This window comes from Molothrus ater, chromosome 24 (assembly GCF_012460135.2).
Source record: "Molothrus ater isolate BHLD 08-10-18 breed brown headed cowbird chromosome 24, BPBGC_Mater_1.1, whole genome shotgun sequence".
NCBI classification, from domain to species: Eukaryota; Metazoa; Chordata; class Aves; order Passeriformes; family Icteridae; genus Molothrus; species Molothrus ater.
The window spans coordinates 4028381-4054675 of record NC_050501.2 but is presented as its reverse complement, the minus strand read 5'-3'; the positions used below and the strand labels follow the sequence as shown (position 1 = coordinate 4054675).

The window sequence follows — 26295 nt, the reverse complement described above, 5'->3', positions numbered from 1 at the left end:
CGCACGCGCGGCCCCGCCCCTCGCCCCGCCCACAGCGGGAAGGGGCGGGGCGGCCACGCGCGCTGTCCGTGTGTCCCAATGTCCCCAAGTCCCGTTGTCCTCATGTCCCGGTGTCCGCTTGTCCCAACGTCCCGGTGTCTGTGTGTCCCGCTGTCCGCGTGTCCGGGTGTCCGTGTGTCCCAATGTCCGCTTGTCACAATGTCCTGGTGTCCGTGTGTCCCGGTGTCCGTGTGTCCCGGTGTCCGCGTGTCCCGCTGTCCGGGTGTCCCGCTGTCCGCGCGTCCCTGTGTCCGCGTGTCTCAATGTCCCCAAGAGCCGGTGTCCGCTTGTCCCGCTGTCCCCATGTCCCGCTCAGAGCCCGTCCATCAGTGCCAGCAGGTCCTCGCCCTTCTCGGCGCTGCCCGGGCGCGGCTCGGCCACGTCCAGCTCGCCCAGGATGCGGGACAGCTCCGCCCGCCGCGCCGGCTCCTGCGGCACAGACACACACACCGCGCTCAGCCCCCAGCGCTGCCCCCGCAGCCCGGGCTGGGCTGGGACGTGCCCCTTCTACACCCCCAACTCGGCTAAAAACTTGCTCTGGTGTTTGTCAGGATTCAAATTTTCTTAGTAAATATTCACCAGTTCCACTGTCTTGGCAGAAAATTGGGCATTACTTCGTTACAAGCTTAAGTGAAATGGGGGAAAATGTATTTTTAAGTCCCTACTCTGGGTGAAACACAGTCCTTAGTGAGGCAGGGATGGTGAGAACCAGTGATGTGAAACATGTTACGTACCTGTGTGGCTTCAATGTTGATAACCTTGTAGGACAGCTCCTCTGGTCTGGTCTGTGCAGCGTGTCTTGGTTAAAAACATGAAAAGAGTGGTTAATCCCACGAAGATGTATAAGGAAATGATAAAAATCAGGCTTCATCAGGCTCCTGTAGGCACAAATGATGCTCAGAGGATGCTCACAGGGCCAGACTGGATGGGGCTTGAAGCAGCCTGGTCTACTGGAAGGCATCCCTTCCATGGCAGAGTAGAATTAGAGGTCCCTTCCAACCCAAACCATTCTGGAATTCCATGAAGTTTGGCAATTCCTCTGTTCCTACTTGGCAAAATAAGGTATTCACCCCAGTTTGGAGGATTCTCCCTGTTCTAGATATTTTACTAAGTGCAGAAACAGCAGGAATATTTCTGCAGCAGAAACAAGCAGATAGAAACATCCTGCTAAAATGGCTGGGGGGATATTTCTGTCCAGTGGCACTGGGAGAAAAGCTGCATCACAGGAGGCATCTGGAGCAGGATAACAACACACTGCTCTGACCCCAAAGCTCTCGAGGGCCAGCTTTGCTCTCCAGGGCTCCCCACAGGGCACCCCAAACCCAAAAGGACCCCAGCATACTCTTCCTCCTCGTCAGTGGTGAACAAGTTCAGCCGAAATCCCGACTCGCCACCAGCAGGTTTCTGGATGTCCAAACCTCCCAGCAGCCTGGCCAAAAAGTTCAGCTCTTCTTTAGCAAGAGGGTTGGGGGCTATGTTCTCCTGCAGGAAACAGCAATGGGTTTGTTGGGCAATTACCTGGGAGATTTGGGCTGCAAGGAGCTTTGATATTCCATATATCCTTCATATTCCTGATATTCCATACATGTCCTTCATATATTCCTGCTATTCCATACATGTCCTTCAGAGGGATATAAACACATTCATTTCCCTGTTTTTCCTAGGACAGATTGTGCAGATAACCACAGTAATCACCAGCTCCAGGCTGGAAATGGTTGCTTGAATTTATAGACTCAGCACAAGATACTTTTCCAGCTAAACTGGACGGATGAGAAATCTGTAAAGCCAACTTTCTGTTTTCTGAGGAGATTAAAATGGAACCAGGAATATCCTTGCAGGAGTCTGTGGATTCTTTGGGAAAATGTGCCCTTCCCCTGGCTTCAAAGGATTGGGGAGGATTGGATGAGGCTCTGAGAACACTAGAAAAGCTTCCCTGACCTTATCCCATATCTATAGACTCAGAATTTGGCCAGTTTAGGCAGGGACAGGAGGAGGACAGCACTGACCTTTGCCTGGGATGCCAGGTTTTTGGAAGATCCTGACATGTGTGTCTCCACTGGCCGGGTCACACTGTACCTGCAGGGAAAACACTTGTCAAGAACAGCTTGTTCTGGGACCAGGTACAGAACCAGAGGGAGCAGCACAGGCTGCAGAATTTTAGGGTATTTCCCTGAAGACTGAGCAATTGCAATGAGAAGTTGCAGCTCAGTGTGGTGCAATGGTGAGGCAGTGAGGTGTGTGAGGGACAAAGCTGTGAGAAGGAACACAGATCTCTTTGGATGGAAAATGTTCATTAAGGCCAGCATGGAGAACAGAGAGGATTTCTTGATTGTGGTAACATTAAATCACATTTCACATGAGATGCAGCACCAGGTGATAACACTCCTTCCTCAGCTCCACTGACATAAATCAAAGTTTTGCCCATTTTTTGCAGCTCTTTATACACTGTCCACACAGGACAGCACCTTGTAACAAAGTCAATCTGATAATTAATAGCAAAAGAGGCCAAAACCACACCAGGCTGAAGATGTGCTTCTGACCAATCCATCAGCATTTGGTTCAGGTTTCTACACAGAACAAAAATTACTTACATATTTGTCCCAAGTTTGAGGACTCTGTCTCCATAAAGCTCAAAAGATCCTTCCCTCTGTGGAGTAACATAATTCCCAGCAGTGGTGAACTCAGCCCTTTTAACTTCCACTCCTTTGTGATTGAATATCCTTAAAAACGAGGCATTATTGAAACATTTAGTAGCTTCAGTCCTGATTTTAGTACCTAATTCCTCTGCTTTCTGCACGAGGGGAATAAAACTCTATTTTGTATAATAATAATAATAATAATAATAATAATAATAATAATAATAATAATAATAATAATAATAATAATAATAATAATAATAATAATAATAATAATACATTACATTATGTATAATAATAATCTGTGTAATAATAATAATTCTGTACATTGCTAAATGCCTCTGCTATGGGATAAATTAATAATAGCTAATTAATTTTGATAGAAAACTCCCAAAAGCAGCTCAGCATTTCATTGCTGGGAAACTTAGTCCCAAATCTTCCCCTTTAAATTGTATTAAATATAAATAATACATAAACATATAGAATTAATATAATATAATATGATAATAATAATAATAATAATAATAATAATAATAATAATAATAATAAAAAGGCCCCTTAAATAGTATTTCCTGGAGTTTCAGCTATGCATGTACCAGGATTGTCAGTCTGAGCTAGATTTCTGAGCCCTCTGGCATGGGATGCTCCTCCCTGTGCCCCACACATGGCACCAGCTCACCTGATGAGCCCTGGCACCTCTGTGCCCCACGGGACGGGCCCTGAGATTGGCAGCACGAAGCGACCATTGGAGTTTTGCACTTTATCCTTCAGGAAGATGGAGACCTGCAAAAGGACATCACAAACATCACAGCCTGGGGAAATCCCCTGCAGACCTTCCCGTCCAAATTCCCTGAAATCTGAGCCTGAGCCTCTCTGCCTGTGCTGGGGAAGGTTTCCCAGAGCTCTTGATCTGTGTGGAGGGATGTATTTACAAAGCCAGTGACGTGGAATTGTGGTGCTGAAGATGGGCACACTGATCTAACATTAAATAAATGATATTAAAAACTACATCCTGTTCATGCACGTGAGTGTGACCAGCTTGTTTAGAGAACATCAAGAGTTCATGCTCAGGTTTCCTATCAAGTTTCTTCTAAAAGGAAAAACAGATTTATCAATCAGCAAATCACACTAGTAGAGATTCCTTTTTTCATAATATTGTAGAATTATTCAGCATTATTACAGAATATGTGCTCAATTTGTGAAATTCGAGTGCAATTACAAGCACATCAAGATCATTGAAAAGCACAAACAACAAACCCAAACCTGCAGTGTTTATAAGCAGATCCCTTTATATTCCAGCCCCAAACTCCATCATTCTCCCTGCCTAGTTGGTTTGGGCTCTTACCCTGATGTGCATGTCCTGGAAGAAAATGAGAAGTGTTTGCCTGATGAGCTGGAATTCACCATCAGAGAGAGGGTTGTAGGTCTGGAAAAGGAAAATCATCATGCAAGGGTTTACAGGGGTGCCATGATCCATCCAGGGAAAGAGGGAACAAGCTGAATATTCTGATCCACTTGCAGGGGGAGCAGAGATGCTCTAAGGGGGCTGCTGGTTTTTATCAATAATTGTCTGCCACTAAAATTCTGATTTAATATCTACTGAAATCAGTGGAGACTTAAATCAGGCTGAATAAGCAACATATTGATTTAAACTGGGCCAGTAAAAGAATACCACTTGATTCACAGCCCTCTCCAATGCAGTAATTAATCTCTTGAGAGGTAAAAAACCCCATAAAGTCAAACCACAGTGTGTCCCACCCTTTTCCTGAGGATTCTTACCTCGATCAGCCTCCGGAAGGTCTCATCCACCTGGTTCAGAATGCCAGGAGAGTCAGAGATGAAATCCTTGATGGCATCTAGGTGGTTGAAGGTGACCAGCAGAATGTCCCTGGGCCGAGGGCACAGCAGCACTTGGTATTTGAAGGCCATGGTCATGAGGTCGTAGAGCTGCAAAGAAACACAGGAATGTTGGTTGGAAACCTCCTGGGCATGGAGAGAGAGATTCAGTCAGGCCAGCGCCTGCCTGTGACACAAGGAACCATTTTAGCTCCATTTCTTAAAAAACAAGAGCACTGCAGTCCCATCCCCAGCCTTCCTGCTGGGTCTCCAATGGCACCAGTGCTCAGTGAGCAATACTATTGTATTTGCAAGGTGCCCTGATGAATGACGAATCTGGGCCATGTTCTCAGAAGGCTAATTTATTATTTTATGATACTATATTATATTAAAGAAGACTATACTAAACTATACTAAAGAATACAGAAAGGATACTTACAGGTTAAAAAGATAATCATAAAAACTCATGACTTTCCAGAGTCTCTGCACAGCTTGGCCCTGACTGGCCAAAGAGTGAAAACAACTCACAGCAGAAACCAATGAAACAATCACCTGTGGGTAAACAATCTCCAAACACATTCCACATGTCAGCACAACACAGGAGAAGCAAATGAGATGAGAATTTGTTTTCCTTTTTCTCTGAGGCTTCTCAGCTTCCCAGGAGAAAAATCCTGGGCGAAGGGATTTTCAGAAAATATGACAGTGACAGAGAACCATTTTCACAAGGAAAGCTGCTCCAAAATGCTTCAAAATGGAAAAGCCACGGGTTAAATATTGAGACAGAACCTGGTGAAGGGCAGCTGGGGAGCAGGAGTGTTACCTTGTCCATGCTGGCCTGGTTGAGTCTCATGATGGAGGCGTGGGCCAGGCGGTCGTACACGGTGCGCAGCGCTTTCTTGGAGTACAGATCCTGGGGCTTGAACAGCTCCTCCATGAATTTCCTGTTGAACATGGTGCTGATGATGTCGTTCATAACTGCAAAGACAAAGTTAGGCTCTGTGGTTTGCTCCAGAACAGCCTGCTCCTGCTCCATGCCAGGGGCACACCAGGGACAGAGCACCACGGGAGAGGGGGAGCAGCACCTCTGCATCCAGCTCTGCCTCACCTGAGCAGCCCCTCTGCCTCCAGCTCTGCCTCACCTGAGCAGCCCCTCTGCCTCCAGCTCTGCCTCACCTGAGCAGCCCCTCTGCATCACCTCTGCATCCAGCTCTGCCTCACCTGAGCAGACTCTCTGCCTCCAGCTCTGCCTCACCTGAGCAGCCCCTCTGCCTCCAGCTCTGTCTCAGTCCCCCCTGATCAGCCCCTCTGCCTCCAGCTCTGTCTCAGCCCCACCTGGCCTCAGCCACCTGATGTCCCCCAGGGCACAAATGCCACCTGAGCTGAAGGCAGCAGGCCCTGTTTGCCAGTGGGAATAAGGCTGGCTTCGCTGCCCTGGTTTTACAGCTATGGTTGGCAGTTTTAATTTTTAAATAATGTTGTTCGTAGGCTGCTCTGATGTGTTATTATCTTAAAAAGTTGCAGTTCTGCTTCCTAAGGAGAGTTTTGCACTGTGGTAGATCTTTGCTGTGCCTGTTCCTCCACACCCTCTGACACCACCAGTCTATTTTTTAACTTCTCAACAGAAGCTCCTGCAGGGCTCTCTGTAATCTTTATTCCAATCAGATTAACACTGGCAGGTATTTAATAAAGCATTTATATCCCTGGGATCTACATCAACCCACTCAGGGCTCTCACAGCTGAAACATCTGCAGGCCCTAGAGTTTCAAATGCAGAACTCCAAACTTCCTTACTTGTGGTTAATTTTTAATGTGTAAATTTAGCCATGGAACTGTTTTATTACTGAGGAGTTCTTAGAGCTCAGGAGTGCTGAGTGTGAGGGCTGTGCTCTGGTGATTGAGCCTCTAATGCAAACAAGATGGAAAACATTGTGCAGTGCTTCCAGCAGATGCAGCACCTGAGCTTTTGTGCTGGATCTGCCACTTTTATTATCTCCCTGATACACTCTAAAGAGTTATCATCAATAAACATTTATTCCTCTATCAAAAAAAAAAAAAAAAAAAAAGGTAAATGAATGCATCAGGTCACAGATTACTGTACAAGTGTGGATTTTCCTAAGCAGATAACTGTTACAAAGCTCATAATGCCAGACAATTCTTGTGGATTAGAAAAATCTCAGAGCAAATAATAAAAAAATTAAAAAAAAGAAAAGAAGAAAAAGTGAACATAGAGAGAGTGGTAGTGACCAATGGTTTGAGTTATTGCCTTAATGATTCCCTGGGGGGGTCAGACACCTGGCTTTTTACACCTGTCCTACCCCAGCAGACAAAACAAAGGTAATTTCCTGATTTCCCTGTCACTTCATCTCTCCCCAGAGGATAAACTCCCTGGGGACTGCTGGGAGCCAGGGCAGGGAGAGCTGTGTTCCCAAGGGCAGAGGCCTCCTGAAGTGGCCCCAAACCTCTCCCTAAACCTCCCTCCCTGCTGGTTCCAGGCTCCTCACACACAGCTCAGCAGCCCCTCTGCTGAACCTGACAGGGCTCCCTAGTCCTGGCTTAAACACCCCAAAACCACAGACAGATCCTCAGCTCCTGAGCAGTCTGGATTAAGAATACACCTAATTACAAATGGGGAAAAAAAGTCCCTCCTTCCTTTTAAACAAACTGGCCATAAAACAATCCCTACTTGCAATCTCAGGCAGAAATCCCCTATTTTTCATGGAGAAAATAAAATATATCAGTACTAGTAGATATTAGTATCTAGTTAATTTTGCAGGGAATCAATTATGACAAAAATAAGAACTTCTGCTTTATTCTACTATTAAGGAAAATATTTTTAAGCTGCTTGTGTGTGCTGCCCAGAGAAAGACTTCTCCTGTCTTTGGAGAGCCACAAACAACCCAAACCAGCAGGAGACAGACACCTCCCAGTACACTGATTTTTCAACAGAAAAACCAGAGTCATAAATTATATTCTGAAATTAAAACCTCTTGTGTGGGCTATAAAAAGAACTGAGAAAGACATTAAAAAAAAAATCAATCATGGTAAAGGGCAAATCGATAATAAATCTCTCACATGTTTGATAATGACACAGCAAAGGTCTCAGGGGGGCCCTGGAGTGGCCATGGCAGGTGACACAGGAGCATTGGCCCAGGGACGTGGCACAAGCAACACAGAAAAAGCAACTGAGCAGAGAGGGGAGGTCATCACTGGGATGAGAGGAGGGGAACCCAGTGTGATGGACAGGACTGAAGCTGGGGGTGATGGTGGCTTTGGCCTCCTCACACCAAGTCTCTGGTGACAGACTGGTGTCACTGGCATGGCTGGGATGCATGACAGGAGGCTGGAGCTAGGCCTGGGTGATGCTGGTGCTTCCTGGTGTTTTGCAGAGATAATCAAAACTCTACAACCTTTGTGAAAGTTGTAAAGCTGGTTTATGTTTATTGCAGCGCTGGATGCAGGTGGGAATTGCTCTTCTAAAATGACACATGTACCTCTGGAACTTCAGGTCTCTTTTTATCTCTTTCTCAAATACATATGCATATAATTTCACAGTAGGTTCATACATATTCATTTTTACGAATTTTGTGTGATATTTGCCGCTAGTTCTTCTTTATCAGAAAGAATTCTTAGGTCAGGTTGAGCAGCTCTCACAGCAGTCTCTCTGTCTCTCTCTATCACCCTCTGTCTCCTGCCCCTTATCTCTGTCCTTCACTGAAGCAGTTTCTCTGAGCCTAGGCTTTTGCAGTCAGGCTACAGAGCTATGCTTTCTAACCACAGACTCAACTCAAAAATGTACATTTCACCTAAATCAAAATGGATTTCTACCCTGGAAAATTTCCACTCTGCCTCACTGGAGGATGTTTGGCGCAGCAGAAGGAACATTCTGTGCTCTGGACAGTCACCCTGAGTGCCACAGGCTCCTCAGGGACCTTGTCACTGACAGGGGCTGACATCAGAACCCCCCTGAGATCCCCTGGAGCACTGAGCACAGTGCTCTCTCTCACAGGAGAAGGGAAGGGTCAGCCTGGGACCTGCCCCTGAGCCAGCCCTGTCCCCTGCCTCGCAGCGCTGGGCAGCTCCTCCTCGTTTGGGATGGGATGGAATCTGTCCCTGGATGTGTGCTTGGAAACAGGATGTAATGGTAAGAAAAAAGCTGGGGCAGACCCCAGGACATCAGCATTTACCTTCAGTAAATGTTAAAACCTACCAAAATGATGCTTGTTTTGCAAAACACCAATCACAACTTTGATAATCACAGCCTTGATCCCTCCTAAAAAAAGGGCTGCTCAGAAGGACCCTGTAAGTTCTGCTCGTGCTCACTTGAACAAAAACCTGAGATTCAAGAGATTCATTTCCTCATTCCCCTGCTGCAGGCTCCTGTTCCAGGGCAGATTCCAGAGGGAAACACCCAAGGGCTCAATCCCACCCTCAGGATCCTCCAGTCAGGATGAGCTGAGGGCTTCTGCTCCTTTGGGATGGCTCTGCCAGGTGTGACCACCAGCACAGGTGGGGTAAAGCAGCTGGGATGGGAATGCCTTCGATCATCCCTGGAGTTCACCTGTCCAAACCCTGAGCAATGCATGAGATAAAACCTTAAAAAGATGGAATATACCCAATATTCCTGCAATTAAGCAGAAAAACGACCTGCACAATGCTCACACAATTACATGCTTGCATGAAAACGGTGGTAAAGAAACACAAACACCATTTTTGCAGGCAAGACCACCAGGATAAAAAGCTTTGATCCATTTACATTCTTGGTTAAATTAACAGCTGATTTTTGAGGCCATATGATTTTAAGATACGGTCTGGGGGTATTTTTGTCACTGATTTACAGTAATTTGAGGAGCAGGTGAGCATTATTTGTTCATTTGTGACACTGACTGAAGGCTGCAGGAACAGCCTCAGGTGTTCAGGCACGATGAGCCCCAGGTGTGCATGCAGCCAGCAGTTACTGTACCTCGTTTCCTGTCCACATCTGTCCATTCATCTACACGAAGCATACAAAACAAAACAGCAGTTCAAGATGTAAGAACAAGAGTTGCAAGGAGAAGAAAAGAAAATAGAAAGAAATAAACTTAAAAAAAAAGAAGCTAACTAATGGATTTTGCCTCTTCTCATCAGCATTCAGCAGTGAATGAGAACCTCACCCTCCCCTTGGATAAAATTCTGCTGCTTCAGTGCACATCAAATTTTACCCCTTGCATGAGCTTGGGTAGTTTTCAGCTGTATTTTGCTCTTAGAAGTAACCAACATTTGAGTGAACAGCTTTAAGCATCAACAAACACCTCAGTGTGGATGAACCACATCTCAGTGAAATTAACACCAATTTTTTGGAAGGAAAAAAAAAATCTTGTGTGTGGACAAACTAAAACAGCCCAATTCTCCTGCTGAGATACTCCACCAAGATTTAATTTAGCTAAAATCCTAAACTTGTCCCTGAATGAACAGCAGTAAACTTCTGTCACATCATCCCCTCATCAGGACACACATGAATAATTACAAATTTCCCCCCTCACAAACAACACAACGATTACACAGTGAACCCTTTGTTGTTTAGCACTTCATAAAGGACAGGCAGAAGGGATAACAATACCAAGCTCATACCAAGTTGATTTTTTATTAAAACATCACAGAGCTTCCCAAGGCACATTCCCCATGCCCTGACAGAGAGGTGCAAGGACTTGTAAAGCAAGGATTTAAATTGAAGTGGTAAATGCAAAGATGCTTGGCTGGGAGCTGGAGTTTCATGGCCTACGTGAAGACACGAGGCTCTGTTTGTACAAGGATTTTGGCCAAATGAGATTGTATAAAAGCCAGGATTTCAGGAGCTGTACTGGTACTTGAATTTCACATAATTGCATGTGCCGTCTCTGCATGAGATTTATAATTTTATTCCCGGAAACTCCTTCCCATTGCAAAGCAACCTGCTCTGCCCCAAACTGTCCAGGAGCTGGGCTGACATAACCAAATCCTGGGTTATTTTGAGTCCAGAAGTTCATTTCTGAAGCTTTAACCCCCGAATTGAGCACAGAAACACCAACACAAACTCCACTTTCTCCTTTTGGGTGAGAACCTCCCAAACCAACCTCAGCAACACCCTCGGGGCTGGGAAGGAAATTGAGGAACTTCACCGAGCTCAACCCAACGGGCTGTGCTGCCCAGGGCAGAGCACAAAGCGCTGAGGGCTGATTTCGTGATAATTACTGCGGTAATTACTGAAATCGGGGCAGGGAAACTGGCGCCGTGAGCCCGCAGCATCCTCTGGTGACAGCACAGCGTGTCCCTGTGTGTCCCTGTGCCACAGCTGACAGAAGGAGAGGACACAGCCTCAAGCTGCGCCAAGGGAAGTTTAGGTTAGAAATTAGAAAAAAAAATATTGCTGAAAAAGCGATTGGGGAACGGAATTGTCTGCCCAGGGAGGAGGTGGAATCACCATCCCTGGAGGAGTTCAAAAACAGACTCGAGGTGGCACTCGGTGCCGGGGTTTAGCTGATGGGGAGGTGTTAGGGCATGGGTTGGGCTGGGTGATATTAAAGGTATTTTCCAACCTAGTTCACCCTGTGATTCTGTGGCATCCCGGGAAGCGGCACCGCCGGGCGGAGCAGCCCGAGCCGCTCTGGGGGAGGCGGGAGCGGGGGCAGAGCCGTGCCCGGGGACACCGGGAGAGGCTCCGCCACACCGGGAGCTCCGCCACACCGGGACACCGGCAGCGGGGGCAGGGCCGTGCCCTGGGACACCGGCAGCGGCTCCGCCACACCGGGAGCGGAGGGAGCCGCGCACCGCTCACCTTTGCGCGCCTTCTCTCCGGGGATGCTCTGGGCGCGCAGCCGCTGGTCCAGGATGTAGAGCATCTCCCCGCCCAGGTTCAGGAACAGCAGCGGCAGCGTCCGCGCCGACATGGCCCCGGCACAGCCCGGCCCGGCCCGGCCGCCCCGCTCCCCGCACCGCCGCCGCCGCCGTTGCCGGGCAGCCGCGGGGCCAATCGGGGAGCGCCGTCTTGGCCGGGCGGGGCGCGCCTGCGCATCGCCCCGGAGTGAGTGAGCATCGTCCGGTCTGAGTGTGCATCATCCCGATCTGAGTGTGCATCATCGTGATCTGAGTGTGCATCATCCGATCTGAGTGTGCGTCATCCCGATCTGAGTGTGCTTCATCCTGATCTGTGTGTGCATCATCGTGATCTGAGTGTGCTTCATCGTGATCTGAGTGTGCATCATCCCGCTCTGTGTGTGCATCATCCCGATCTGAGTGTGCATCATCCCGATCTGAGTGTGCATCATCCCGCTCTGTGTGTGCATCATCGTGATCTGAGTGTGCATCATCCCGATCTGAGTGTGCATCATCCTGATCTGAGTGTGCATCATCCCGATCTGAGTGTGCATCATCGTGATCTGAGTGTGCTTCATCCCGCTCTGTGTGTGCATCATCCCGATCTGAGTGTGCATCATCGTGATCTGAGTGTGCATCATCCCGCTCTGTGTGTGCATCATCCCGATCTGAGTGTGCATCATCCCGATCTGAGTGTGCATCATCCCACTCTGTGTGTGCATCATCCTGATCTGAGTGTGCATCATCCCGATCTGAGTGTGCATCATCCTGATCTGAGTGTGCTTCATCCTGATCTGAGTGTGCTTCATCCTGATCTGAGTGTGCATCATCGTGATCTGAGTGTGCATCATCGTGATCTGAGTGTGCTTCATCCTGATCTGAGTGTGCATCATCCCGCTCTGTGTGTGCATCATCGTGATCTGTGTGTGCATCATCGTGATCTGAGTGTGCATCATCCCGATCTGAGTGTGCATCATCCCGATCTGAGTGTGCATCATCCCCGGTCCGTGTGTACGTTGTCCCTGTCCCTGTGCCATCATCCCAGATCCCTGTGTGCACAAGCACAGCCCCAGCACACTGAGGAATGGTTTGGGTTGGAAAGGACCTTAAAGTCCACCCAGTGCCACCCCTGCCATGGCAGGGACACCTTCCACTATCCCAGGTTGCTCCAAGCCCTGTCCAACCTGGCCTTGGACACTTCCAGGGATCCAGGGTCTCCCCACCCTCACAGGGAAGAATTTATTCATAATGTCCAATTTAAATGTCTTAAGTTTCAGTTTATAAATATCTAAGAAGATGTGGCAGTGCAAACCTCTGGACTGGCTGTGCTGACAGGGCACAGGCAGCCCTTGAGCTGTTCCCACTGACAGACCTGCAGGGTAATGCTGGAGCCCCCAAGGTCCTCTCACAGACCAACCTGCCCAGCACTGGCCTGAAATTAAACTTCTAAACCACTCAAACCACCAGCTGCCCTTCCCAGGTGCCCACACCACATGAGCAAAGAGGTTTCAGGTCTTTGGGCAGGAGTTTATTGTCAGCCTGGCTGTGCCACTACACAGGTGTCCCCTCCTGTGCCTGCTTCTCCTGCACCTGCTTCTCCTGCTGTTCCCGTGCAGCTCTTGCTCTCGCCTGCCACTCTCTCCTCTTCTTCAGTCTCTCAGCTGCTTGCAGCTTCTGCTTCTCCTGGAACACCTGTGGAAGCAGAAGGGAGAGAAATAAAGCTGCCTGCAGAGCTGCTGCCCAGGGTGTCTGCTGCAGGCAAAGTGGCTCCAGCAGGAGCCAGATCAAATCCTCCTTCTGTGCCTTCCTTGCTCCAGGAAACCAGCTGAGATTATTCTGTTACAGCCACCCAGTCAATCACTGAATCTTTCAGGTTAGAAAAGACTTCTGAGACCACATCTTTACAGAGGGGTTTTTCCCTGTGCAGCCTGCTCCATACCTTGATGCACAAAGCCTTCCTGACCAAAGGGATTTCTCCAGCAAACGTGAATGCCACAAAACCCATTTCCCACGCTTTCACAGAGGGGTTTTTCCCTGCTCCATACCTTGATGCACAAAGCCTTCTTGACCATCCAGCGCTTGGTGATGTGGCGGGTGTAGGGCTGGGGGGGGCTGTACTGGATGCCCAGCTCCTTGCAGGTGTTCTCAAAGGTGCTGTAGTTGACCCGGCGCAGGTAGCCCAGCATCTTCCTCCTCCTGTCCAGACCCATCAGCATGAGCCTGCGGTTGCTTTTGTCCTGCAAAGCACCCAAGGTTCACTCCACTACAGGCAGATTATTGTATTTCATTCCCCCCAGATGTAGGAAGGAACGATGTGTTACTGTCATATTTTCTGAAAAATCCCTTCGCCAAGGTTTTTTCTCCTGGGAAGCTCAGAAGCCTCAGAGGAAAAGAAAAACAGTATTATCTCATTTGCTTCTGCCTGTTTTGCTGCTTTGGAATGTGGTCTAGAGATTGTTTACTATCAGGTGTATATTTGCTTAGTTTCATGTGAATTGTTTTTACTTAATAACTAATCACCATCCAGCTGTGATGGGACTTTGGAAGGAGTCACGAGTTTTCATTATCATTCTTGTTAAGCCTTCTGTCTGTATCCTTTCTCTATTCTTACGATATAATATAATATAATATAATATAATATAATATAATATAATATAATATAATAATATATTAGCCTTCTAAAAACATAAAGTCAGATTCTCAATTCCTCCTTCATCCCGGGGACCCAGGAAATCCCACAATGATGAACTGACTCCATGTTCTCAGAAGGCTAATTTATTATTTTGTGATACTATATTAAAGAGTACTATACTAAAGAATACAGAAAGGATACTTACAGGTTAAAAAGATAATAATGAAAACTCGTGACTCTCTCCAGAGTTCCTGACACAGCTTGGCACTGATTGGCCAATGAGTGAAAACAACAGCAGAAGCCAGTGAAACAATCTCCAAACACATTCCAAAGGAGCAAAACACAGGAGAAGCAAATCAGATAATTATTGTTTTCCTTTTTCTCTGAGGCTTCTCAGCTTCCCAGGAGAAAAATCCTTGGCTGAAGGGATTTTTCCAGAAAATGTGACTGCCACAGCAGATCGTCCTGCCTGTCTAGTAAATTACTGAGAACAGAGCAGCTTTTGGCTGAAATGCAATGATAAGGTTAAGGACAGAGTCTTAGAACAATTTCTGTTGGCAGATGCTGGGAGTACATCAGGTCAGCACAAGCTGATCCAAGGAGATGTAATTTACTTTGCACTGCAATTGCTTTCTCCCTTCCACGGTTGCACCTTCACCTTCCCTGAAGACTGTTTCCAGCTTGTGCACAGTTTCAGGCTGTGCCAAAGCTGCAGGGAAGGTCTTCTGGGTAAAACCTGCTTCTCTTTAAGTGTGCTGCTTCAGAATAACAGAAGCATTTACCTTTGTTTTGCCAGAAATTAAATATGAAAATAATCTGTGACTTGGCTCTGACTGTCTGGCTGTTCTTTGGAAGGGCACAAGCACAGCCTGAGCCACACCAGTCAGGGCAATCCCTCACAGGAGACATCTCCCTGCCCTATACAAGTGATTTATGTAAAAAATTCAGGCCAAGGAATTCCAAAAGGTCCAACTTCAACACTTGGTACAGCTTCTGGTGGCTTATAGTAAAAAGCTCAATTCTGTTCTCTTGTATCCTTCAAGTTTTCATGAGTAACATATATGCACTTCTTTCAAATGCAGTTATCAATCCATTTCCCACCTTTTGCCCTGCATAAAGAATCCTCGATATCTCTTTTATGAATATAAATTCAGGCAAGTTGTCTCAAATTTGGGCCTGAACCCAGGTAGCTGCAGGCAGGGGAGTGGGACATTCACACAGTGCTGTCCACCAAACATTTCCATGAGCAGAACAAGCACAGATTTTGCTCTTTGTTTATTACTGCAGCTGCAATCATCAATTAGTCAAAACTAAGGGGTGAAGCCACATCTACAGTGAGGAGAAATGGAGCTCAAGTCTGCCCAAAGGAATCTGCTCAGCTGTTTCCTCCACTACAGTAACAAACCTGAACACAGAGCAGAGTGGGCGAGAATCCAGCTGTGCCTGAGCCAGCAGCTCCCCACACTGGCACCAAGGAACATCTGTAACTATTTCATAAACCTCCTTAGGAAAGCCATAATCCCCAAGATTAAACTCCTTTTGTTATAAACTGAGAAAACCACCTGAGCAGCTGTGGGCTGAGATCCCTGAGTTACCTTGGGGTGCCTCTGGAGGTGCTCCTCGAGCGTGCGAATCTTGGCAGTCAAAATAGCAACTGCAAAGGACAGAGAGAGAGAAGCTGTGTGAGAGCAGCAGCTTTCCCAGGTGATTTAGGATCATCTGCCTTGCCTCAAGCTGCCAGCTGAGCACTGCTGCTCCTGCAGGGACCCACAGCAGCACAGCAGGGGCTGCCCATGGCAAAACAGTGCCCAAAATAAAACAGTGCCCAAAATAAAACAGTGCCCACAGCAAAACAGTGCCCACAGCAAAACACTGCCCACAGCAGCACAAAAAACACTGCCCACAGCAAACACTGCCCATGGCCAAACACTGCCCAAAACAAAACAGCACCCAAACCAAAACAGCAGCACAAAAAACACTGCCCACAGCTAAACACCATCTACAACAAGCACTGCCCACAGCAAACACTGCCCAAAGCAGCCCCTGCCCACAGCCCACTGCACAACAAACAAGAACACACAACCTGCAGGGCTGTGATTGCTATGAGGCTGCTTAATTAGAGGGTAAGGTTTTAGCAACACATCATATAAATTTGTCTTTGAATTTATTCCTCTTGCATTCATTCAGTTCCCAGTGATTTGACATTTGTTTCACCTCATGGGGTTTAAGCTCTGGGGGAGCAGACAGCAATAAAAGGGTTTTTTTTCCAAGGGCAGCACCAGGTCTTTGGGATTTCAGGTGCTAGAGGGAGGGGCTGGTGGCATCCTGAGGCATTGAAGGGCCTTTGCTGATGACAAAGGAGCTGTCAGTGTTGGTCAGTGCAGCATGACCTTTGTCCCTGCACTGTCCCCACTGTGCCTCAGCCACAGCTCTCTGATGCAGAGAAAAATTTGGGTTCTGTGGCTGAATTTGGTTCATTTTGGTAACAGCTGCAGCTCAGTGCTTCAAGTCACAGAAGCACTCCAAGCAGAATAAAGCACACGGTGCCTCTGGAGGGTGGATGTGGAGCAGGAATTTGGAAGCACCCCAGCAACCTCTGCAACACTTGCAGACCTGGAGCAGCCCTGCAGGGCATCCTGCAGGCTACCTGCCCCTCAGCAGCTCTCCTGGAGGAGATTCTCCTGAATTCTACAGCAAACTGGAAGTGCTGGGGTGGGAACAGCTGAATAGAAGCAGAGATGTTTCATCTGCCAACAATACCCTTCCCTTTTTTAACTTGCCTTGCACCTCAAAGGAGCCATTGTCATGGGGAGACCTCCTGACCTTCTCCACCAGCTGCTGGGTCTTTACCTTCAACTTCTCCCTCTGTGGGGCACAGAAAAGAGGTTGTCACTGTCCCAGAACACTCAGCTCTCTTCCCAAACACCCTGACAAAGGCTTTGCAATTCAGACCTTTACTCATCCTTTTAAGGTGAAGTGGCAAGCGTAGAGGAATGGCATGGAGATCTTTGTGCCACTTTCCTACCTGTTTGTTTTTTGGGCATATGGAAAGTAAAAATAACTCGAAGGACATCTGCTGTCTAGTGCAATGGTTTCCAGAACACAGGGGGTCAGCCACGAGCAGCAGCAGAACAGCTCACTGCCCTGTCACCCCTGAATACTTTCTTCTCCCAATTTAATATGCAATTGTTACCACTTTAGTGTGATAAATTTTAAGAGCAAACTCTGGTTTTTCATCACCCCATGTTTACAGTCACTTAGAGATACAGTAAGTGAAATATATTTAACAACATAGACAAGTTTCACATGAAGGTGTTCATTAAATCTGTTTGATTTTCAAGCAAGCAGAATGACACTGACCTGACTTGCCATTTCCAGGGACAGCAGGCGTTTCACCACATCATCCACGCTGCAAGGAGATGGCATATTAGCTTATAAACCAGAAACAATTCTATTTAACAACAGAAATTAACTCAGCTTCTCAGAACATACTCCCTTTTCTCAGCTTTAATTAACTCTAAAAATTTACAGGGACTCTCCCCCTCCCAAGCCTGGCAGCCATAAGCTGGTGCTCACTTTCCTAAGCAAAATCATGGCTCAGATTACAGGAGTATAAAGTAGTTTTGCAGCAAAAATATTTAATTTTAAGTCTGGTTCCTTCAGAGAGCAGTGAAAGTCACTGTTGGGCCACTGGGGGCCCTCCCTGCACCACACATGAGCAGCTCTGCATCAGAGCACAACAGTGCTGAGCCACAGAGCCCAAAGCTGGCAGCAGCTGAATTCATGTGGAGTTGTTTAATGACTCTCTCCATCACCTGAGCTCAGGACAGGCATAGATTATTTCCAAGATGACTGTTTCTAGTATTTCAAGATTATTTCCTTTTTTTTGCCTTATGTGCTACAAAGCCCACAGAGGATGTTGGCAACCAGCACTTGATCTCACATGGAGTGAACAATCAAGCCCTGACCACTGTCTGTGTCTGTAAATTTGATTTCAAACTGACTTTGCCATTTTTGTGCCCACAGAGCATTAATAACTAATTAGTGAGCAGGTGACAGCTTCCACATACCTTATTTGTGAGGTACAAACCCCTGGAGAGAGCAGCCACTCCCTCTCCCTGTCCATACCTGTTCATGATTGGGAGATTGGCATAATCCTTCTTCAGCATGGTGGGAGGAAGGTCATCCAGATGGCTGGGGATGTCTACAGAGAGAGGAACATTGGAGGAAGAGCAGGACAAAGTCAGAGCTCTGGCACGCTCTGAAGGAAACTGGCTGTGTGCTCCAAACAAGAAGATCTGAGCAGATCCAGCCAAGAGGGCAGAACTGAGTGACAAAAATAGGTTCAGTCTCTTCTATTCAGCACTCTGGGTTTACAATATGGTGTACATGTATTCACAACAATCCACTGAGCTCAGAGGTCACAGAATACCAAAATAGTTTGTGCTGGAAGAGACCTTAAAGCTCATCTGATTCTACCCCCTGCCATGGCAGGGACACTGCACTATCCCAAGATGCTCCAAGCCCTGTTCAGCCTGGCCTTGGGCACTTCCAGGGATCCAGGGGCAGCCACAGCTGCTCTGGGCACCCTGTGCCAGGGACTGCCCACCCTCACAGATCTCCTGCTACTGACAATTGTTCATTTCCCCACACTCAGAAGAAGGAGAATCTTCTGACTAACTCCTGAGCTTGCAATGAACTATTTCTGGAATGATTTCTGTGCCATGAGGGCACAGCTCTGAGCACGCCAACAGCAAAACATTGCTCCTGTGGATGCTGACATACCTTTCCTCTTCTTTGTCACAGGTCTGGCATAGCCCCTGGCTGCCTGGAGCACAGGACTGCAGCCTGGGTGGGAGAGACAGAAAGGATTCAGAGAGGAGTGCACTTCTCCAGGCAAATACTCCGTACAGTCCAGTCAATGCTCTGTACTGTGTGCTTCTCTGTACAGTCAAACACTGCTGGGTGTGTGGGGTCAGAGCACTGAGCCTCTGGGTGATCAGTGCCCAGGCAGATCTTTAGTCCCAGAGGTGTGGGGTGGCTCAAGGTGGCTCTCACATGGTACTAACACAAACCAAGCTGTGGTGCCTGAGAGTGAGCAAATGCCAGGGCTGGAGCAGCAGGGCTGACTGCACACACTGAGTAGAGTGAGAGCTCCCCTGGGCAAACGTGATCATTTAGAGGGTTCAAACTGCTGAATTAACTGATTAATTAATCTCATTAGCGACATGGATGGGCTGCTCTGGGCCACCGCAGTGCCTGAGCTCAGGGGCAGTAACACCTGGGGACAACGCGGCGACAACATTTGTCTGACACAGATGTGAATATTCATCACCAGCCGGGACTCGGTCCCTCTTTGACCTTTCAAGAACAAACTCTTCCAGCTGCTCGTTCAGGGCCCTGCTGCTGGGACCAGGGCCGTTCAGGCCGCTCGCCTGTGCCCGGCTCGGCCAACCCCACTCGCCCACGCTGTTCCGAGGCACCCCTGCACCCCGGCTACCCCCAAGGTCACCCGGTGCCCCGTCTCGTTTCACGGGGACAGACCACGAGCCCGGTGTGCGATCCCCTGAGGGCCCCCGGCCACCCCCAAGACTGTCCTTTCCCAGCACCCTCAGCTCCCACCGCGGCCCCGGCCGCTCCTAATTCCTCCAGCGGGATCCGCTTCCCTTTCCACCCTCCCTCCCAGCGGCCTCCCGAGCCCCCCGTGCCCCTCACCGGGCTGTGCCCTGCCCAGCACGGCGGCCCCGGCACGGGCGGGCCCGGCCAGGCCGCGGCCCAGCAGTGCCAGCATGGCCCGCGCTCACCGACACGCCGCCATGGGCGCCGCCATCTTGCCCAGGCGCGACTGCCGAGCGCCGAGAGGGCGGAGAAACCGAACGCCGAGCGCGTCGATGGCCGTCCAGGATCCTGGTCCCCTCCCCGTCTTCGTTCCGGTCCCGGACCCTTCCCGGTGCCCTAACTGTCCCCATCCTCGTCCTGGTAGTCGTGCCCATTCAGACCCCGTCCCTATCTCCATCTCCGTCCCCGTTTCGGTTTCGTCCCCTATCCGTCCTCGTCCCGGTCCCGATCCCCGTCCTGTCCCCGTCTCGGTCCTATCCCATCCCATCCCCATTCCCATCCCCGTCTCGGTCCCGTCCTCTTCCTGGTCTGGTCCCGGTCCCGGCCCTGGTTGCCATCCTGTCCCCCTCCCCGTCCCCATCCCCTTCCCGCAGACACGCCCGGGTTGTTCTCAGCACGACCCCGTTTATTTCGGAGGGAGGCGGTCGGGAGGGGATACGGACACAGAGCGGGATGGAGCCGGGCAGCGCCCCGGGGTGCGGCTGGAGCCCCGCGGGCGGAGCCGGTGTCCCGCACTCCGGGGCTCCATCCCGGTGGCGGACCCGGTGTCCCGCACCCCGGGGCTCCATCCCGGTGGCGGACCCGGTGTCCCGCACCCCGGGGCTCCATCCCGGTGGCGGACCCGGTGTCGCTGCCCGGCTCCATCCCGCGCTAGTCCGCCCGGCACTCGTGCAGCTCCTCGGCCCCGCCGATGCGGAGCCCCTGCAGCAGCGGGAAGGTGGCGGGGGGCTCCTCCAGGAACGCCCAGTCCCCGCCGCCGCTGCCGTCGCCGCGGCCCCGCAGGTTCTCGTAGAAGCGGGGAGCGGGCTCGGGGAGCAGCCGCTGCCCCCGGTACCCCGCGCCGCCCACCCGCGCGTACTGCACCGGCTCCCCGGGACCCTCCTGCCGCACGTAGGGCCGCGACAGCGCCGGGGGGACGGCGGCCAGGGCGGGGTGCTCCTTCCCCTGCTGCTTGCCCGGCTCCCCTTCCAGCACGGTGACCGTGGAGATGGCGGCCGGGCCGGGCTCCCTCGCGGCGAGGCTCTGGAGCGGCTCCTGGGGAGCAGCGGGAGGTCACGGGCGGTGCCACCCGTCCCTGCTGTCCCTCCCGGGGCCATGAGCTGGGTGGGCACCGGGGGAGCAGCGGGAGGTCACGGGCGGTGCCACCTGTCCCTGCATCCCTCCCGGGGCCATGAGCTGGGTGGGCACTGGGGAAGCGGCGAACGGTCTCACCTGTGGCAGCGCTGCTGGCACCCACTTGCCCAGGCTGCTGTTGGCAGGGTCGGGGACGCTGGGCCAGAGCTGCTCCTTCATCCTGGGGACCACGAGGGTGAGGGGACTCAGCGAGGCGGGCTGGAATGGGTGGCCTCAGTGCTGGACTGGTTCTCAGCTCTCCAAGGCCACCCTGTCCCAGCAGCAGCCCAGCCCGGGGCAGGGCTCTGCCACTCACCGCTCGTTCTTCTGGAAGCAGATGAGCAACACCATGAGCCCGACAAAGACCAGCCCCAGGCTCAGGAAGAGGAATTGGAGCTCGGTGTCATCTGGGAAGAGGGACAGGGTCACAGGGAGCTGCAGTGGGCACTGCCAGCTGTGCTGTGCCATGAAGCCAGGGCAGGACCAGGTCCCCTCCCGTGTCCCCCTGCCCCGGCTGGCCGCAGCCCTCACCCAGCACTGTGGTCACCAGGGTCAGGCTGGTGCCGTTGGTGCTGCCAGCAGCCGTGGATGCCATGATGTGCACCTTGTACAGGGTCGATGGCTTCAGCCCCCGGATGGCAAAGGAGCTGAGGGAAGGATTCACGGTGGCACCTGGGGACACACGGGGCTGTTGGTGTGGCAGAGTGCCCCCACCTGCACAGCCCTCAGGGCTCTGCTGGCAGGGAGCCCTGTGAGGGACCCACAAAACTCCCTGATCCTCCCAGAGCAGGACACAGGGGCTCCTGATATTGAGGTGGGACAGAGGGCCAGGTCAGTGGTGCTGCAGGCAGGACTCACTGGCCATGCTGGTGATGCTGCTGGCCCAGAAGATGGTGTAGCTGGTGATGAAGCCGTTCTGCGCCTCCACTGGCAGTGGCTCCCAGCACAGCTCGGCCTCTGACTTGCTGATCCTCTTCAGGTGAAGCTTGGGGGCATGGGACGGTGCTGGAAAGAGCAGGAGAAGGGGGGACCAAGTGCTGAGCAGAGCCACTGCCTCGGGTGGGAACTGATGGGGGGGGTCCCACTCCCAAGGTGTGGGCATCAGGACCTGCCCGTGCTGTAGGAAACCTGAGCTCACTCGAGATGAGACAAGTGCAGCCCCCCAGGCTGAGGTCTTTGCTACAGCCCCTGGATTTGGGGTACACGGGGGAGAGGTGGTTCATTCTTTTGGAAGGGCAAAGTCCTGGTGGTGGGGCTCCCTTCCCACGTACCCTTCTGCTGGGAGTAGGCTGTGGTGTGGATGGGAACCCCGACAGTGCCCTCGTAGAGGGGGTACAGTGAGATGTTGTAGCGCTGGAAAGGCTCGATGCCATCTGCAATGGAGAGCAGAGGGGGCACTGCTGAGACCCCCCAGCACCACGGCACCAGCCCACCCACCCTGGGGTGGATCCACAGGGAGGAGGCAGGGTGGGGAGTGGGTTGGGTCCTGGTTTGGTCAGGATGGGTGCCAGCCCCCTGGGACAGCTGACTTGGGGATCAGGAGCCCCCTTACCCTGGATAAGGGCTGTGGTGGCTGCCCCATCACGCTCCATCTGCCAGCACGCCCTGCAGTGCCCAGGCTCTGCTGCCACCCGCTGCCACTCCAGGATGTAGGCGGTCACTGGGGCCAGCGGTGCCTCCCAGTGCACCCAGAGCTGCGCTCACCCCCGGGCACAGCCCGGAGCCCGGCCAGGGGCTGACCTGCGTGGGACAAGCAGCCGGGATGGTGGGAGAGGAGAGCACCTCTCCCTCATGTCCCCCTGTGCGCCCGGGTTTGGAGCCTGCCCTCTCCTTGCCCGGGCTGTGCAGCTCGCTCGGGGCGAGCAGAGCCCCGGGGCACCCGCGGAGGTTTCGGGCACTGCCCTCACCTGTCCTCTCCAGCAGCATCACCTCGGTCGGTGCCGACTCACCGGCGGCGTTGTAGGCTGAGAGATAAACCCTCCTGGCGGCCGCGGGCACCGAGAAGTTGCACTGGGTGTGGGTGGTGTTGCAGACGGTGGGGGGGTCCCTGCCCCTCCTCCGGGGGCTCAGGGTCACACGGTAGCCCAGAACTCGCCCGTTAGCCTCCCGCTGCCGAGGGGCCTGGGTGCGGGCAGGGCGTGTGGGTGGCAGTCCCTGCGGGGACCTCAGGCAATGCCCCATAGGCAATGCCCCATAGGCAATGCCCCCCAGGCAATGCCCCTCAGACAATTCCCCCCAGCAATGCCCCCCAGGCAATGCCCCTCAGGCAATGCCCCCCAGGCAATGCCCCTCAGACAATTCCCCCCAGCAATGCCCTCCAGGCAATGCCCCATAGGCAATGCCCCTCAGGCAATGCCGCCCAGGCAATGCCCCCCAGGCAATGCCCCTCAGGCAATGCCCCATAGGCAATGCCCCCCAGGCAATGCCCCTCAGACAATTCCCCCCAGCAATGCCCCCCAGGCAATGCCCCTCAGGCAATGCCGCCCAGGCAATGCCCCCCAGGCAATGCCCCTCAGGCAATGCCCCATAGGCAATTCCCCCCAGGCAATGCCCCCCAGCAATGCCCCTCAGACAATGGCCCTCAGGCAATGCCCCCCAGGCAATGCCCCCCGCCCACCCCCCTGCTCACCTTCCAGCGCAGCTGCACCTCCAGCTGCCCCCCGGCTGGCTGAGCCTCCCACCACGCGTCCAGCTTCCCTGTGGGGGCTGCAACGGGAGGGGAACGGGAGAAGCTGAGAGGGGCCCACGTGGCCTTGCCCCCAGGATTATGTCCTGTGTCCCCAGCACTGTGTCCCCAGCTCTGTGCCATGTGTCCCCAGTGCTGTCCCATGTGTCCCCAAGGTTGTGCTCTATGTCCCCAGCACTGTGCTGTGTGTCCCCAGTGCTGTGCCACCTGCTCGGGCACAGGGCACCCCCCGGTGACTCACACTCACCCTTCTCGTGGGTGGTGTAGTTCCTGCCCGGGCTCCACTCGCTCCAGGAGCCCAGTGCCGAGGCTGAGCTGCGCCGGCAGCGCATCTGGAAGTGGTACTGAGTGCCAAAGAGGAAACCGCAGCGCTGCGCCGTGCCCGCCTGGCCGATGATGCCGCTGACCTGGGGGCAGCCAAACGAGGGCTGTGCTGGCTCCTGCCTCGGGCCCTGCTGTGGGCTCAGGGGACTCTTTGCTGTCCCACTCACATGGGGACTCCTCCACTCCCACTGCTTGGAGCAGAGGGAGGGTTCTGGCTCCTGCCCAGGCCCCCTGTCCCAGCAGCACTCACCAGGGCCCAGGCAGGGTCCTCGGGTGCCCGGTAGCGCAGCTCACACTGCAGCTCCATGTGCTTTGTGCCCCGTGCCACATCCCAGGCCAGGGCAATGCAGTCGGTCTGGAAGGGGATGGACTGGATGCTCTGCAGGGTTGGGGGGTCCAGCTTGGCTGCAGGAAGGGCAGGGAAGAGTTGGAGAGGTGTGTGGTGGGCAGTGCCCAGAGCCATGACCTCACATGTGCCTGTTGTTAGTGCCAGGGTGCTGCGGCAAGAAATGTGGCAAACCACCCCAAAACATTTAGGAGAATGGCTGGTGGCAAGGGACAGGAGCTGGTGTATGCCCCTGCTTGGGATGCAGTAATGCAACACTGGCACAGCTCTGCATTAATGCCTATGCAGAGAAAACAGATTCCATGGGGCCTGGTGCCTGGAACACCCCACATTTGGGTCTGCTTGGGGGTCAGAGTGTGGCACAGCCATGGGAGAGCTCAGCTGGTTCCTGGGCAGCCCTTCCCCAGCCCCAGATCAGGGCGGATAAATCTCTCCATCTGGGAAGGCTCCTTTTATAAATAGTTTATAGGCACAGGATCCATTATTAATAGAGCTGCTGAATAAATGGGTAATCAATTGCTGCAGGAGCTGTGGAGTGCAGCAGGTCAACTGGCAGCTCATAACCCGCCGTGCGTGCTGCTCGCTCTGCAGCGTGGCGCTGGCACCGATTCATCCCGGCAGGACATTCATCACAGAAACTGCCCGGAAAATGGGCCCCACGTGCTTTAATGTCACTTTAATACCCCTGACGAGCTTCCCTGGCCCCTGACCTGTGTGCTGTCACTCACCCACGTCCATGGGGTCGATGTGGAGGTGCTCGGACTCGGCCTGTGCCCAGGGCGTTGGTGGCAGACACCCAGATCTCCATTTGCCGGTACAGCTGCAGCAGCCGGCGTGGCACCGTGCAGTGGCTGTGCCCTCCTCGTGGGGTGCAGCCCGTCACTGCCTGGGCTCTGCTCCTGCAGCAGACAGGGCAGTGAGCTTGGGCTCCTTGCTGTGAGGTTTGGCAGGGGATAATAGTCCTGGCACTTACCCCATGCATTTCAGCACGAAGCTGGTGGGGAGGTGGCTGTTGGTTCCCTGCTGCCATTGGCACGTCAGCCCGTAGTCATCGAGGTTCAGGACACAGCTGAGGTTGAGGGGCTTTGCAGGAGGGTCTGGGGGAGAAAGAGGCTGAGCAAGTGCCCGTCCCTGCTGGGAAGGAGGGGGACCCATAGTGGCAGCAGACTTACAGCCCGCCCTGATCTCGGCCATGCCAATGCGCTGCTTGGTCCCATTCCACTCCACACAGCAGAACAGCCTGGCCTGGGTGTGGTTGAAGCGGGGCAGGGTGAGGTTGGACACCTCTGTGCCCCCTGGACCCTGGCGCTGGCTCCCAGCCACAGGCTTGCTGTCCAGCATCCAGCTGATCCGGAGCCTCCCCTGCTCCAAGCCTTGGCAGAGCTCTCTCTGGATGGTGCAGGATGCCGTGACAGCCGAGCCCAGGGGCACAATGGGGGGGCTCACAGTCACCGAGGCACAGCCCAGTGTCCCTGCAGGCAGGAAAAACGTGTCACATCCTGGGCACAGCTGTGCCAAAGCCATCTCAGCTCCTCAGCGCCCGGGCAGGACACAGGGACGAGCCTCTTCCCTTAGATGGGCCCCCCACTCTGGAGAGGAAGAGCCGAGCGTTGGGCAAGGCACGGGCACGTGCCAGGCCCCATCCTGCCCGTGCCTGCCGTTCCTGCCTGCCCCGGGGCCCCGGCCAGGGCCAGGCTGCTGGGGATGCTGTGCCTGTGGCACAGGACAGGATGGACCCCGCACTCACCGCCCAGGTGGAGCAGCAGGAGCAGGGAGAGCTGCCGCAGGAAGGGTGTCCCAGCACCGCGCCTGGCCATGGTCTCCTCCGTGGCTTTGGCATCACCTGGAACGGAGAAAGCGGCTTGTCCTGGGGGTCGGCAAGGGCTGGGGACGAGGTGGGCTGAAGGAGCCGGGCTCCATTGTCACCGGCTCTTCCTGGAGCAGAATGTCCTTTCGCTGGCAGCGTCAGCCCTTCCCGCAGCCCTTCTGACACCTCCGCCCCCGGCTCGCCGCCCGCG

At 52.6% G+C, this 26295-nt stretch overlaps 3 protein-coding genes across 4 annotated transcripts; all 3 read right to left on the bottom strand.

Annotated features, from left to right (window-relative positions):
* Positions 1-351: 351 nt before the first annotated feature.
* OSCP1 (organic solute carrier partner 1) lies at positions 352-11436 on the bottom strand. Of its 2 annotated transcripts, XM_036397256.2 has the most exons (11): positions 11301-11436; positions 9471-9500; positions 5332-5486; positions 4455-4622; positions 4021-4101; positions 3355-3458; positions 2631-2759; positions 2046-2115; positions 1382-1521; positions 774-837; positions 352-468 (listed from the first exon to the last, which is right to left on the bottom strand). In XM_036397256.2, exons 1-11 carry the CDS (start codon positions 11410-11412, stop codon positions 352-354), a joined length of 1170 nt encoding a protein of 389 aa, XP_036253149.1. In that variant the 5' UTR covers positions 11413-11436. The 2 variants fall into 2 exon arrangements, with proteins under 2 accessions (XP_036253149.1, XP_036253150.1); XM_036397257.2 differs by lacking the exon at positions 9471-9500.
* Positions 11437-12844: 1408 nt separating this feature from the next.
* Positions 12845-19816, bottom strand: MRPS15 (mitochondrial ribosomal protein S15). Its single transcript, XM_036397275.2, has 8 exons — positions 19686-19816; positions 18756-18818; positions 18099-18174; positions 17331-17379; positions 16751-16835; positions 15566-15624; positions 13384-13575; positions 12845-13030 (listed from the first exon to the last, which is right to left on the bottom strand). The coding sequence occupies exons 1-8, from the start codon at positions 19759-19761 to the stop codon at positions 12890-12892; spliced, it is 741 nt and encodes a 246-aa protein (XP_036253168.1). The 5' UTR covers positions 19762-19816; the 3' UTR covers positions 12845-12889.
* Positions 19817-20231: 415 nt separating this feature from the next.
* CSF3R (colony stimulating factor 3 receptor) lies at positions 20232-26094 on the bottom strand. The gene is given in 17 exon segments (XM_036397156.2): positions 20232-20843; positions 21021-21102; positions 21238-21328; positions 21453-21593; positions 21780-21926; positions 22193-22294; positions 22474-22617; positions 22620-22661; positions 22829-23042; positions 23551-23627; positions 23855-24014; positions 24182-24336; positions 25006-25045; positions 25047-25176; positions 25251-25374; positions 25450-25749; positions 26025-26094. Coding segments are annotated over 17 exon segments (2403 nt in total). The 3' UTR covers positions 20232-20459.
* Between the last annotated feature and the right edge of the window lie 201 nt (positions 26095-26295).